This window comes from Somniosus microcephalus, chromosome 10 (assembly GCF_052327205.1).
Source record: "Somniosus microcephalus isolate GS21.2 chromosome 10, FLI_Smic_1.0, whole genome shotgun sequence".
NCBI classification, from domain to species: Eukaryota; Metazoa; Chordata; class Chondrichthyes; order Squaliformes; family Somniosidae; genus Somniosus; species Somniosus microcephalus.
The window spans coordinates 149,515,800-149,530,391 of NC_140996.1; the positions used below are offsets into that span (position 1 = coordinate 149,515,800).

Genomic DNA, 14,592 nt, shown 5'->3' on the forward strand with positions numbered 1-14,592 from the left:
CTGTCACTACCGCCCTGCTCTCGGACGTTAGCGTTCTAAGAGAAGTGCTTAGTGCTTGATTTAGCACTCCACTTCCCTCTTGGAGCGCTACAGCTGAATTTCCCAGCAGGAGAGAATCATTAGCGCCTGGCGCTACTTTTTCTACTTTTTAAAAGTTAGCGACGGAATTTCTAGCCCTCATCAATATCTATGCCAGTGGGAGCTTACAAGACCCAAAAGTGACATCACAGCGGTAAACTGCTGTTTGGTCCATGGAGCATTTAATCAGGTGATGGTGCACTGTTTGGCCATGCCCACTAGTACATTAACTTTGGTGTAGAACAGCACCTGAAATCCCAATGGCAAAAGGATTTCTACCAGCTTGTGCAGTTCCTGGGGCTCAGGGAATAATTGTTTACATACATGCTGTTATTTGGCCACCACCTGGGAATGCCATGATATACATAAATCAAAAGGAGTTTAACTTCCTTAGCTTACAGAGGGCATGGGGGGTAGCACTTGAAGTAATGAGGTACACTAGTCTCAAATGGGTATAATTATTGTATCTTTATATTCTTCAGCAAAATATAAATTTTCATAATTTCCATAGTTGATACATTTTCAAAAAGGAAAACCATAGAATCATAGAATGGTTGCAGAAGAAGGCCATTCGGCCCGTCGAGCCTGCGCCGGCTCACTGCAAGAGCACTTCAGTTAGTCTCACTCCCCCGCCCTTTCCCCGTAACCCTGCAAATTTTTTCCTTCACGTACTTATCCAATTCCTTTTTGAAAGCCACGATTGAATCTGCCTCCACCACCATTCCAGATCATAACCACTTGCTGTGTAAAGAAGTTTTTCTTCATGTCGCCTTTGGTTCTTTTGCCAATCATCTTAAATCTATAATAACAACAGAAAATGCTGGAAAAACTCAGCAGGCCAGGCAACATCCGTGGAGAGAAAATAGAGTCAACGTTTCGGGTGAAAACCCTTTGTCAAGACTAAAGAAGCACAGGAAATGAAATAGATTAAGAGGCCAGGCTGGGAGAGAACAAAAGAGAAGAAGAGACATTAAGAGGTATTCAAAACGAGACGAGATGGTGATAGGACTAGTGGAGACAAAAGACGGCTCTAGATTAGGTGTGAAATGCGCTGGCAGAATGGGAGACAGCTGCCATGTGGGAGAGAGAAAAAATAGAAAGGTGGGGGGGAAAGGCCAAAACAAAGGTGTGGATAAAAAATATAAGTAAAAATGTAATAGGGGCCGAGGTTATGATCTGAAATTGTTGAACTCGATATTGAGTCCAGAAGGCTGTAAAGTGCCTAATCGGAAGATGAGGTGCTGTTCCTCGAGTTTACGGTGAGCTTCTGTGGAACAATGCAAGAGGCCGAGGACGGTGAGGTCCGAGTGGGAATGGGGCAGAGAATTAAAATGACAGGCGACCGGAAGCTCGGGGTCACCCTTGCGGACTGAACAGAGGTGTTCTGCAAAGCGGTCACCCAATCTGCGTTTGGTCTCCCCAATGTAGAGGAGACCACATCGTGAGCAGCGAATACAGTATACTAGATTGCAAGAAGTACAAGTAAATCTAAGTCCTCTGGTTCTTGACCCTTCTGTCAATGGGAACAATTTCTCTCTTTCTACTCAGTCTAGACCCCTCATGATTTTGAACACCTCTATCAAATCTCCTCTCAACCTTCTCTGCTCTAAGGAGAACAACCCCAGCTTCTCTAGTCTATCCACGTAACTGAAGACCCTCATCCCTAGAATCATTCTTTTAAATCTTTTCTGCACCCTCTCTAGGGCCTTCATATCCTTCCTAAAGTGCGGTGCCCAGAATTGGACACAATACTCCAGTTGAGGTCGGACCAGTGTTTTATAAAGGTTCATCATAACTTCCTTGCTTTTGTACTCTATGCCTCTATTTATAAAGCCCAGGATCCCGTATGCTTTTTTAACCGCTTTCTCAACCTGCCCTGCCACCTTCAATGATTTGTGCACATATACCGCTGGTCTCTCTGTTCTTGCACCCCCTTTAGAATTGTACCCTTTAGTTTATATTGCCTCTCCTTGTTCGTCCTACCAAAATGTGTCATTTCGCACTTTTCTGCATTAAATTTCATCTGCCACATTTATCACTTTCCTGCTAAATCTAAACAAAGCAAACTACATAGGTATGAGGGGTGAGTTGGCTAAGGTAGATTGGGAAACTACATTAAAAGGTATGACAGTGGATGAGCAATGGCTAGCATTTAAAGAATTAATACATAATTTACAACAAATACACATTCCTTTAAGGCACAAAACCCCCACAGGAAAAGTGGTCCAACTGTGGCTAACAAGAGAAGTTAAAGATAGTATTAGATCAAAGGAAGAGGCTTATAATGCTGCCAAAAAGAATAGCAAGCCTGTGGATTGGGAGGATTTTAGAATTCCGCAGAGGAGCACCAAGAAATTGATAAAGAAAGGGAAAATAGAATATGAGAATAAACTAGCGAGAGACATAAAAACAGATTGTCAAAGCTTCTATAGGTGTGTAAAAAGGAACAGATTAGCGAAAATAAATGTGGGTTCCTTACAGGCTGAGACAGGAGAAATTATAATGGGGAATAAGGAAATGGCAGAGAAATTAAACAAATACTTTGTATCTGTCTTCACAGAAGAAGACGCAAAAAACTTCCCGGAAATAGTGGAGAACCAAGGGTCTAGCGAGAATGAGGAACTGAAAGAAATTAGTATTAGTAAAAAAGTAGTATTGGAGAAATTAATGGGACTAAAAGCTAATAAATCCCCTGGACCTGACAGCCTACATCCTAGGGTTTTGAAAGAGTTGGCTATAGAGATAGTGGATGCATTGGTTGTCATTTTCCAAAATTCCATAGATTCCTGTAGATTGGAGTGTAGCAAATGTAACTCCACTATTTAAGAAAGGAGGGGGAGAGAAAATGGGGAACTACAGACCAGTTAGCCTGACATCAGTTGTACGGAAAATGCTAGAATCTATTATTAAGGACATGGCAACAGGGCACTTAGAAAATAATAATAGGATTTGGCAGAGTCAACACGGATTTATGAAAGGGAAATCGTGTTTGACAAATCAACTAGAGTTTTTTAAGGTTGTAATTAGCAGAATAGATAAGGGGGAACCAGTGGGAGGATGTTTCTCCTGGCTGGGGAGTCTAGAACCAGGGGTCACAGTCTCAGAATAAGGGGTCGGCCATTTAGGACTGAGATGAGGAGAAATTTCTTCACTCAGAGGGTGGTGAATCTTTGGAATTCTCTACCCCAGAGGGCTGTGGAGGCTGTCGTTGAGTATATTCAAGATAGAGATTGATAGATTTTTGAATATTAAGGGAATCAAGGGATATGGGAATAGTTCAGGAAAGTGGAGATGAGATAGAAGATCAGCCATGATCTTACTGAATGGCGGAGCAGGCTCAAAGGGCCAAATGGCCTACTCCTGCTCCTATTTCTTATGTTCTTGTCACTGTTCACTATACTTCCAAGTTTTGTTTCATCTGCATATTTTGAAATTGTGCCCCTGTACACCCAAGTCCAAGTCATTCATATATAATAACTATTATGTCCGTGTATAATTGAGACACGGACTGCAGGAGTTGGTTATAACAGGTCTTTACTGAATGGAGGCAACCTGGAACTACTATGCAAATGTTACTGCACAGGCTTATATACAGGGGTGGTCACTACTGGTACTGCAGTATACAGGGGCTGCAGAATATAGTTCCTTCTGCAAAGTACATACACTACAATTCCTCCCCTTTTAGCTAAACAGTACATAACATTCGATTAACAATGAAATAACATATTTACAATTACAGTTGCTAGATACATTAGTTGAAGTTAAGCAATTATAAGTTCAGTCTTTGAGGAGGCTTCCTGATTCTGTCTGGATAACGCCTCTTTGGGGTATCAGGTTCTTCTGGCAATGTTGAGTCGGGATCAATGTCATTGTTTGGTTCGTCTGCTTCCAATATCACCGATTCTGAGGTAGATGCAATTGGTACTTCGGTTTCATCTCCAGGTGTATCAGATCGTGGTGTGGAGTTGATGTTTCCCAGTGACTCTAGAATCTGGTCAGCATGGCATCTTACAATGCTCTCTCCAACGTCCACGGTATACATTAGAGGTCCTTGCCGTGTACAGATCGTTCCTGGCTGCCATTTCTCTGTGCGGTAGTCCCGGGCCAAAACTGGTTGACCAATCTTAAAACTCCTGGTCGGCCTTTCATTCATATTCTGAAACTGCCTGTTCTCCACATCTCTTCTGATGTTTGGCTTAACCAAATCCAAGTGGCATCGTAGTCTTCGATTGAAGAACATCATGGCTGGAGTTTGGTTGGTAACCGCATGTGTCGTATTCCGGTAGGCAAACAAGAAGTTATCCACCTTGTGCTGTAGGGGTATATCTTCATTACACATTGCCTTGATAGCCTTCTTGAATGTTTGAACGAACCTCTCGGCCAATCCATTAGTGGCTGGATGATATGGGGCGGATGTGTAATGCTTAACACCATTTTTCTTTAAGAACCTCCGGAACTCTTCAGACACAAACTGTGGTCCATTGTCGGAGCAAATCTGTTCAGGCAGCCCATTCCTGGTGAATACGGTTCGTAAGACTGTGATCGTTTTTTTCTGTGGTGGTTGAGGACATTTTTATTACCTCTGGCCACTTTGAATGTGCATCCACCGCAATTAAAAACATCGAGTCCATAAATGGACCAGCAAAATCAATGTGCACCCTTTGCCATGGAGATGAGGGCCACTCCCATGGATGTAGAGGGGCTTGTGGTGGGGCGTTTTGGACCTTCTGGCATCCTGTACAGCTCTTGGTCATCTCTTCGATTTCTCTATCGATTCCTGGCCACCACACAAACGCTCTGGCTAAGTTCTTCATTTGTACCCCTCCCAGATGACCCTCATGAAGCTCATTGAGCACTCTATCCTTCAATTTGGGTGGAATTACTACTCTGGATCCACACATCAAGGTTCCTCTGCACACTGACAGCTGTTCTCAGCGAGAATGCTGGCAGCAGTGGTTCGCCATGTGCTGGCCAACCCTTCACCGTTAAATCATAGACCCAGGAGAGTGTCGGGTCATTTCGTGTTTCCTTTTCTATGTTTGCATTCATCACAGGGAGACATTCGACTATGGTCGAGTGGAATATCTCCACTGGATCCACTGCAAGTTCTTCTTCCACCGTCGGCAACGGTAGGCGTGACAATCCATCAGCATTCCCATGCTGTTTAGTTCCTTTGTACTCGATGTAATATTGGTGTGCCCCTAGGAAAAGGGACCACCTCTGTAGCCGTTGTGCTGTCATTATCGGTACGCCCTTCTGAGGGTTGAAAATGGAGACAAGAGGTTGATGATCAGTAAGTAGAGTAAATTTCTGACCGTGCAGGTAGTGATTGAACTTCTTCACCCCCCACACCAGGCTGAGGGCCTCTCTGTCAATCTGGGCATAGTTACGCTCGGCTGAAGTTAACGAGCGTGACGCAAAAGCTATCGGCCTCTCTGAACCATCAAGGAATTTATGTGACAGTACTGCCTCAATGCCGTAGGGAGACGCATCATATGCCAGTCTTATCGGTAGTGATGGGTTGTAGTGAGCCAATACTTCTCTTGAAGTGATTAGGTCCTTACTCTTCTGAAAGGCCCGCTTACATTCATCGCTCCATTTCCATGCTACTCCCGTTTGTAGTAGGGCATTCAGTGGGTGCAGAATTGTGGACAAATTCGGCAAAAACTTATGGTAGTAATTCACCAATCCGAGGAATGACCTCAGTTACGACACATTTTCAGGCGCTGGAGCCTTAACTACCACTTCAATTTTGTCAGGGGACTTATGTAACCCCTCTTCATCAATCACGTGGCCACAATACGATATCTGTTTCTTAAAAAACTCGCACTTGGGGCGATTGGCCCATAGCCCAGGTTCACGTAGTCTAGTGAGCACCTGCTCTAGGTTGGCAAGGTGTTCACTGTCATCTTCACCTGTCACTAGGATGTCGTCCAAGTAACACTGAGTCCCCGGAATTCCTTGCAGGACTTGTTCCATCGCTCTTTGCCATATCGCCGGAGCTGATGCTACTCCGAATACCAGTCGATTATACTGGTAAAGACCTTTGTGAGTGTTTATCGTGAGATACTTCCCAGAGGATTCCTCAACCTCCATCTGCAAATATGCTTGTGCTAGGTCAATTTTTGTAAAACGCTTCCCTCCAGATAGTGAGGCGAAGATATCTTCTATCCTTGGAAGAGGATATTGTACTGTGTGAAGGACTGGGTTCACCGTCACCTTGAAGTCCCCACAGATGCGAACCTTCCTTGGCTCCTCAGACTTATTGTTTAACGTTTTCTTCATGACAGGAGCGATGGGTGTTGCCCACTCACTCCAGTCTACCTTAGATAACACGCCTGCATTCTCCAGATTCTCCAGCTCTGACTCGACGGCTGGGCGAATTGCATATGGTACCGGTCTTGCTTTGAAAAACTTGGGAATTGCATTCTCTTCTATTTTTATCGAGGCGGTTACGCCTTTAAGTGTTCCCAGTTCTTGTTGAAATACCTCTTTGGCGTTAGCTAAGATTGTTGACAATCGTCCAGGAGTGACGTCGTCATCCTTTTTACCAGCCACCGTCAGTGCCTGAATGGAGTGCCAGTCTAAACTTATCTTTCTGATCCATTCACGTCCCAATAACGGTGGTCCACCATCTTGCAGTATGTACAGATACAATTTCTGTCTTTCCTTGCCGTTGTATTCGACAGGCACCCTTATTTTTCCTCTGGGGTATACTTTTTGCCCCGTATACGTCGTCAAGACAATGGATGTCTCTTTCAAGGGTATGTGTGAGAATAGCCGCTCGTAGTCTCGTCGAATCATGATGGTTAGAGCTGATCCTGTATCCAATTCCATTTTGACTTGGGACCCTGCTATCGTGAGGGTGACCCAAATGGTTCGGTGATCCTCTTTTGCGATTACGTTGTGAAGTTTGAGACAGCTTAGTCTCTTGTTCCCGGATTCACTATCGCTCATCTGGTCTTCGGAACTACTGTCCGTCATCTTTTGTACTTTCCTGTACGGTTCCTTAGTAGCCTTTTTGTTGTCGTTGGTCTTCTTCCCAGACCTGCAAACTCGTGCAATGTGTCCCATCTTTCCGCATTGCCTGCATATTTTGTCCTTGGACCAGCAGTCCATCTGGTCATGGGTTGTTCTGCTGCAGCGATAACATTTTGCAAATCCCCATGTCATTTCGTGGGTGCCGTATTCCTGTGGCTTTTGCTGTATTTCCGCAGCTCCCCTTGCTGCTGTTTCGTATGATACTGCCACGCTGAAAGCCTTATCTAGCGTCAGCTCTTTCTCTGAGAGTAACTTCTTCTGGGTTCCTTCACTCAGGAGTCCACAGACAAATTTGTCCCGTAAGGTATCTGCCAGTCCTGCTCCGAACTGGCAGTGCTTTGATAGCTTGCGTAGTTCCGTAAGGTAATCAGCATTGCTCTCATCTTTATGCTGATTTCTCCTGTGGAATTTAAATCTTTCTGCTATCAGCAGCGGTGTAGGATTCAGGTGTTCCTGTAGGATAGCAACAATTTCGTTAAAACTCTTCGCCTTCGGTTTGGCTGGAGTATCAGGTCCCGCAATAGGCCATACGTTCTTGCGCCCATTAAGTTTAGCAGTACCAATGCCTTTTTCTCATCGGCTATTTCGTTTGCCTCGCAATATACCTCGACTCTTTCCACCTACGTGGTCCAGTCTTCTATTGCATTATCGAAGGTAGTGATATTGCCAGTCTTCGGCATCTTGGAAATCTAAGATGGCGCCTCCCGCGCTTTGCCTTCTTCCCCGATTTAACAAAATGGCGCCTCCCGCGCTTTGCCTTCTGCCCCGCTGGATTAAGATGGTGCCTCCCGCGCTTTCTGTCTTCTCCGCTGTTGCTAGCGCTGTTGCTGGCGTTTTATGCCTTGATGGCAACGCCCTATGGTCTTCGCGCACTTCCCCCCGCGCTGCTGCTAACGCCGCTCTCCGCGGTTCCCGTGGCAAACTGCAGCTCCTCGCGGCTTTCTGCGCGTTTAATTTTTATTATTTCCCCGTCGTCGGAACAACCCTGCGGGACTCTTGCCTCCCTCTTCTCGGGTCTGTACGCTGCCCCGCTTCGTAGCACCAGCCGCGCCCTGTGTGCTCCACCCTCTCTCTCTCCTCTTCCTGACAACGCTGCTCGGCCCCGTTGCAAAGCCACCCGCTCGAGCTCTAGACCGCCGCAGCCCAGGAAGAATCAGTGTACTACCTGCCACCAGCCCGATTAGCTGAAGCACCATCGACAGGATAACCAAGCCCCGCTCTCGACAGCCTCTCCTGCAAATCTTCTACTCTGCTGACTCAGAGACGGATGCCCACGGTCGACGCCCGTTTCTTCTGTTTCTTTCTTCCTTCTGGCCTCGACCTCTGATAACTTCGCTTCAGGGATGGATCCCCATGAGGTGGTGCAGACTGTAGGTAAGTTCGTATCTGCTCATCGCCAGTATTATGTCCGTGTATAATTGAGACACGGACTGCAGGAGTTGGTTATAACAGGTCTTTACTGAATGGAGGCAATCTGGAACTACTATGCAAATGTTACTACACAGGCTTATATACAGGGGTGGTCACTACTGGTACTGCAGTATACAGGGGCTGCAGAATATAGTTCCTTCTGCAAAGTACATACACTACAATAACAAGAAAAGCAGTGGTCCTAGTACCGACCCCTGGGGAACACCACTGTATACCTTTCTCCAGTCCGAAAAACAACCGTTCACCACTTCTCTCTGTTTCCTGTCACTTAGCCAATTTCGTCTCCATGCTGCCATTGTCCCTTTTATTCCATGGGCTTCAACTTTGCTACCAAGCCTATTGTGCAACACTTTATCAAACACCTTTTTCGAAGTCCATGTACACCACGTCAACCACATTGCCCTCATCAACCCTCTCTGTTACCTCATGAAAAAACTCAATCAAGTTAGTTAAACACGATTTGCTTTTAACAATCTGTGCTGGCTTTCCTTAATTAATCCACACTTGTCCAAGTGACTATTAATTTTGTCTCAGATTATCATTTCTAAAAGCTTCCCCACCACCAAGGCTAAACTGACTGGCCTATAGTTGCTGGGTTTATCCTTACACCTATTTTGAACAAGGGTGTAATATTTGGAATTCTCCAGTCCTCTGGCACCACTCCCGTATCTAAAGTAGATTGGAAGATTATGGCCAGCAGCTGTGCAATTTCCAACTTTACTTCCCTCAGCATCCTCGAATGCATCCCATCTGGTCCTGGTGACTTATCTACTTTAAGTACAGCCAGCCTTTCTAGTACCTCCTCTTTATCAATTTTTAGCCCATCCAGTATCTCAACTACCTCCTCTTTCACTATGGCTTTGGCAGCATCTTCTTCCTTGGTAAAGACAGATGCAAAGTACTCATTTAGTACCTCAGCCATACCCTCTGCCTCTGTGCGTCGGTCTCCTTTTTCGTCCCTAATTGGCCCCACCCCTCCTCTTACTACCCGTTTACTATTTATATGCCTATAGAAAACTTTTGGATTCCCTTTTATGTTAGCTGCCAGTCTATTCTCATACCCTCTCTTTGCCCCTCTTATTTCCTTTTTCACTTCCCTTCTGAACTATCTATATTCAGCCTGGTTCTCACTTGTATTCTCAACCTGACACCTGTCATACATCCCCTTTTTCTGCTTCATCTTACTCGCTATCTCTTTCACCATTCAGAGAGCTCTGGCTTTGGTTGCCCTACCTTTTCCCCTCGTGGAAATTTACCTCGACTGTATCCGAATGATCTCCTCTTTAAAGGCAGCCATTGTTCGATTACTGATCCGTTCTCAACCCACTGAAATTGGCCCTCCTCCAATTAAGTATTTTTACTCTAGGTTGCTCCCTGTCCTTTTCCATAGCTAATCTAAACCTTATGATACTATGATCACTGTTTCCTAAATGTTCCCCTATTGACACTTGCTCCACTTGACTCACCTCATTCCCCAGAATTAGTTCCAGCATTGCCTCCTTCCTTGTTGGGCTCAGAAACATACTGATCAAGAAAGTTCTCCTGAACACACTTCAGAAATTATTCCCCCTCTCTGCCCTTTACACTATTACTACCCCAGTCTATATTAGGATAATTGAAGTCATCCATTATCACTACCCTATAGTTCTTGCACCTCTCTGTAATTTCCCTGCAAATTTGCTCCTCTATATCCTTCCCACTAGTTGGTGGCCTATAGAATACACCTAGTGGTGTAATGGCACCTCTATTGTTTCTTAACTCTAAGCAAATAGATTCTGTCCTTGAACCCTCCAGGACATCCTCTCTCTCCAGCACTGTAATATTCTCCTTAATCAATACTGCCACCCCACCTCCTTTCTTTCCTGCTCTATCTTTCCTGAACACCTTATAGCCAGGAATATTTAGTACCTAATCCTGCCCTTTTTTGAGCCAGGTCTTCGTTATCCCAACGACATCATATTCCCATGTGGCTATTTGCACCTGCAGCTCACCAACCTTATTTACCACACATCGAACGTTTACACACATGCACTGTAAACCTATCTTAGACCTTCTTGTATTTTCTGTTAGTCTGACCCCAGTCTGACCCCGTACTATTTCTTACTCTAGTGCTATCTGTCTCTCCCAATCCTTTTGCACCTTGTTTCTTCTTTCTAACATCTTGGTGCCCGTCTCTCTGCCAAATTAGTTTAAACCCTCCCCAACAGCACTAGAAATCTCCCCCCCACACCCCCCGACCCACCCCGCGAGGATATTGGTCCGGGCTCTGTTGAGGTGCAACCCATCGAGCTTGTACAGGTCCCACCTCTCCCAGAACCAGTCTCAATGTCCCAGGAATCTTAAGCCCTCCTTCCTTCACCATCTCTCCAGCCACGCATTCATCTACTCTAACCTCCTATTTCTATACTCACTAGCTCGTGTCACCGGGAGCAATCCAGAGATTACTACCTTTGAGGTCCTGCTGATTAACCTATTTCCTAGCTCCTTAAATTCTGCTTGCAGGACCTCATCCATCTTTCTACCTATGTCATTGATACCGATATGGACCACGACCTCTGGCTGTTCACCCTCCCCCCTCAGAATGTCCTGCAGCCGCTCAGTGACATCCTTGACCCTGGCATCAGGGAGGCAATATACCATCCTGGAGTCATGTCTGCAGCCGCAGAAACGCCTGTCTGTTCCCCTACTTATTGAATCCCCTACCACTATTGCTTTCCCGATCTTCCTCCTCCCTCCCCTGTACAGCTGAACCACCCGTAGTGCCATGGACTTGGCTCTGGCTGTACTCCCCAGAGGAACCAACGCCCTCACCAGTATTTAGAACTGAATACCAGTTAGAGAGTGAGATGCACTCACAGGATTCCTACACTACCTGTCTGCTCATTCTTGGCTGTCTGGTGGAATAAATTAAAGCCTGAGTAAAGGGAACCATTTACAACATTGGCTAGTATTGGGGTCAGGAACGGAAGCTGGGTGAACATTTGATGGAACTAGGATTGAGGGAACAGGAAATATGGTCTCATGGATGAAATGAGCTTGAAGAGTGTGGAGAAAAATAGGTGATAAACTAGAGAGAGAGAGTTCACGGCTGAGGTATGGAGGAATGGGGAGAGATTTGGTATACTGGCCAATGAGGAGGGAGAAGCAGCAGAGGCAGCTGAATGGATGATCTCTACTTTGGAGCTCCATGAGCTCCTCACACTTGTTGTTAGAAGTGAGGGTGAGGGCAATGGATATGGGTGTGAGGAGCCGAGAAATAGAGAAAAAAGGAACCTTGGGTTATCTATACCATTCACAATGACCCTAGTGTAGTGAGTAGTTTTGATGAGGAGAGTGAGTCCTGGTAAAGCTTGATGAGATCAAGCTAGGTCTACCAGTGGATGGCAGTTAATGCCCCTTGGACTTAAGGGGCCAAAGATGGGAGCTGCACCAAACGGGATGGGAGGCAGTGAAGGCTTCGCTAGGGACAACGGCCTGGTAGTTCAATGTGAGGGAGTGGTTGAGCTGCAGTGGTATCGTGGCCAATGGAGGATCATAAGGAGCTTGAAAGGCTGCTATCCAGTGTAATATTTTTGATTTACCTTTGCAAAAGGAACCCAAATGAAAATCTGCATTTTATATATAAACAAATTCTGGGATAGAAATGAGCCTGGTCTGTTTTCGGGCGTTTGGAGCGGACATTGGGCGGGGTGGGGGGGGGGGACGTGGGGGGGGGCTGGTGGTGGGGGCGTGATCGTGACGACTGTGGAGTTTGGGGGAGAAATCCTGTTCCTCTTAACTTCACAGGAAGGTTTTTAAAATTTCAAATTGACAAATACCTTTCATTGGTGGCCGTAGGTGCTGCTGAAGAATTGTAAGTGGGGCAGACCCGACACCTGCTCCGCTCAACGTACAATAATTTTACAGAGAGGTCTTTCAACAGGTGCTAGGCCACTAATTAACATATGGCTCACAAACGTTAACTTTTTTCCTTTCTCTGCAGATGTGCTGAGTGTTTCCAGTATTTTCTGTTTTTGTGTTGTTGTCTACCAAATCCATACCCATCTTTCTTACATCTCCCTAATTGAAGAGATTCAAATAGGGAGATGTAATAAAGATGGGAATGAATCCCTTCAATTAGATTTCTGCCCCCCTACAGTATTGAAACAGTTCTAACTAAAGTCACAAATGACATTCCCTGTGACTCTGACTGTGACCACGGTGCATTTTCCTCCTTGTCCTCCTTCACTTATCTGGAGTCTTTGATATGGTTAATCGCACCAGCTTCCTGCAAAGCCCCTCCTCCATTGTTTAGCTCAGTAAAATGACACTTGCTTGGTTGCGATCCTACCTATCCGATCATAGCCGGAGCATCTCTACCATTGTCTTCTCATTCCATTCCAAAATGGTCAACTCTGGAATCTCCCAAAGATCCCTCTTTGGACCCATCCTCTTCCTGCTCTATATGCTACCCCTGAGTGACATCACCAACTTTCTTAACCAAGCTTTTAGTTACCCATTCGAATCGCTCCTTTTTTGGCTTGACATCTGTTTTTTTCCTCACTCCTTTATGAATCATGCTTAGATATTTTTCTATGTTAAAGGCACTAAATAAATGCAAGTTATTGATTTAATTTTTATATTGTTTTTATGGCTCTGCAAAGGAATGAACTTCAAAGCAAGTGATTTTTATATTTTATTGATATTATTTTGTCAAAGTAAAATTCATTGTACATTTCAGAGAGATAACCGAAAAGAACAGAACATATGTTGTAAGTCCGCTGGTATTTAATCTAATTAAAGAAGAGCATCTGAATCAATACTTTAACTGTGTTTTACGAACTTCAAAACAGAAGACATCTGGATACATCATTCTCCAAGTGAAAGGTACTGTCCTATACCTTTAGTTCTCTGTTAACATGGGTGGCAAGCAGCTGTCAGCTTCTGGAAAATTGGGAAACCCTTGGCCACACGCCACTCACCACTCCAGCTCCTCCTGGTCCTGCAAAGGAAAAACCTTCTGGAGAACCATTTCAGCTTCCCGATCCTCTTCATATTGGCCTTCACTGGTGTAATATATGTGGGTAGAACAAATGAAGGACAGAGACAGGATGAGTTGCTAGTCCATAAATGGACTCGATTTTAATAGCCCTGAGGCGGCGGGTTTGGAGGCAGGCCAGTTACGAAAATCAGAAAAAAAGGTTTCAGACACCCAACCCGCCCCCACCTGATTTTCGTGAGTGTCTGTTTAGCCGCTCCCAAACTGACCCACCTGGAACCGGTGGGACAGGTAGTTAAGGCAGTTAACAGCCTGTAAACTGCCTTGCTAATCCTATTTTGATAGTGGTTTCCCATTTTCGTGCTTCTGGCTCCTGTTTCCCGACTTGTCAGAAATAGACCAGGTTCAAGGAGACGAGTTGCTGGATTTTTATGCATTGGTGGAGCACTTTAAAAGCACCCCTGAAACTTGGCTGACATTCAAATGCAACAACTTTGCTGTTGTAGGTATGGGATAACATTTTGCACATCGACTGACCTTCTGACTGTTCAAGCTGACACGCATCTGCAGTGTGGCATGAAATGAATAATTTCAGGCCACTTCGACTGTGTGCTTGCAAGCTTGTTGCCTCAAATGAAATCTATAGCAAGGGGATGGGAAACATTTATGTCCTCTCATCCTGGTCTTCATAATCGGGAGAGTAGCAGCCACATGGCTCAGCGCAGATCTTCCTGGGAAAAGGAGTAGGAGAAGGACGAGGGGCGCCTTGCATGTCCTGTTGTGACCAATGCAGCATCCCTCCAGTTCACTGCTGCCTGTCAACCAGGATATGAACACTGCCATGCAACATTAGCATAAGCTTACTCTTCAACCATAGGTGGCTACCATATAGCTCTGTAATTGCAGGCGACACTTGTCCAACGTCATACTTCATCTCTGCTATACCCTGTTATTTCCTATCACTTTTACCATCAGCATTACAAAAGCAAGTCACCCTGAACCCTCAATGTGCTTTTGCCATTTCCCATAACACATAGGCCACACAATCAACTGTTTGACATCAT

General features: G+C 45.2%; 1 protein-coding gene across 1 annotated transcript in view; it reads left to right on the forward strand.

Moving 5' to 3' along the window:
• Positions 1 to 14,592, forward strand: part of LOC147111754 (interleukin-18 receptor 1-like) — a 68,222-nt gene that overhangs the window by 23,062 nt on the left and 30,568 nt on the right. Inside the window, exon 8 of the mRNA XM_085998957.1 lies at positions 13,271 to 13,416. Within this exon, the coding sequence (XP_085855083.1) occupies positions 13,271 to 13,416 (146 nt within the window). The remainder of the gene's footprint in view (positions 1 to 13,270; positions 13,417 to 14,592) is intronic.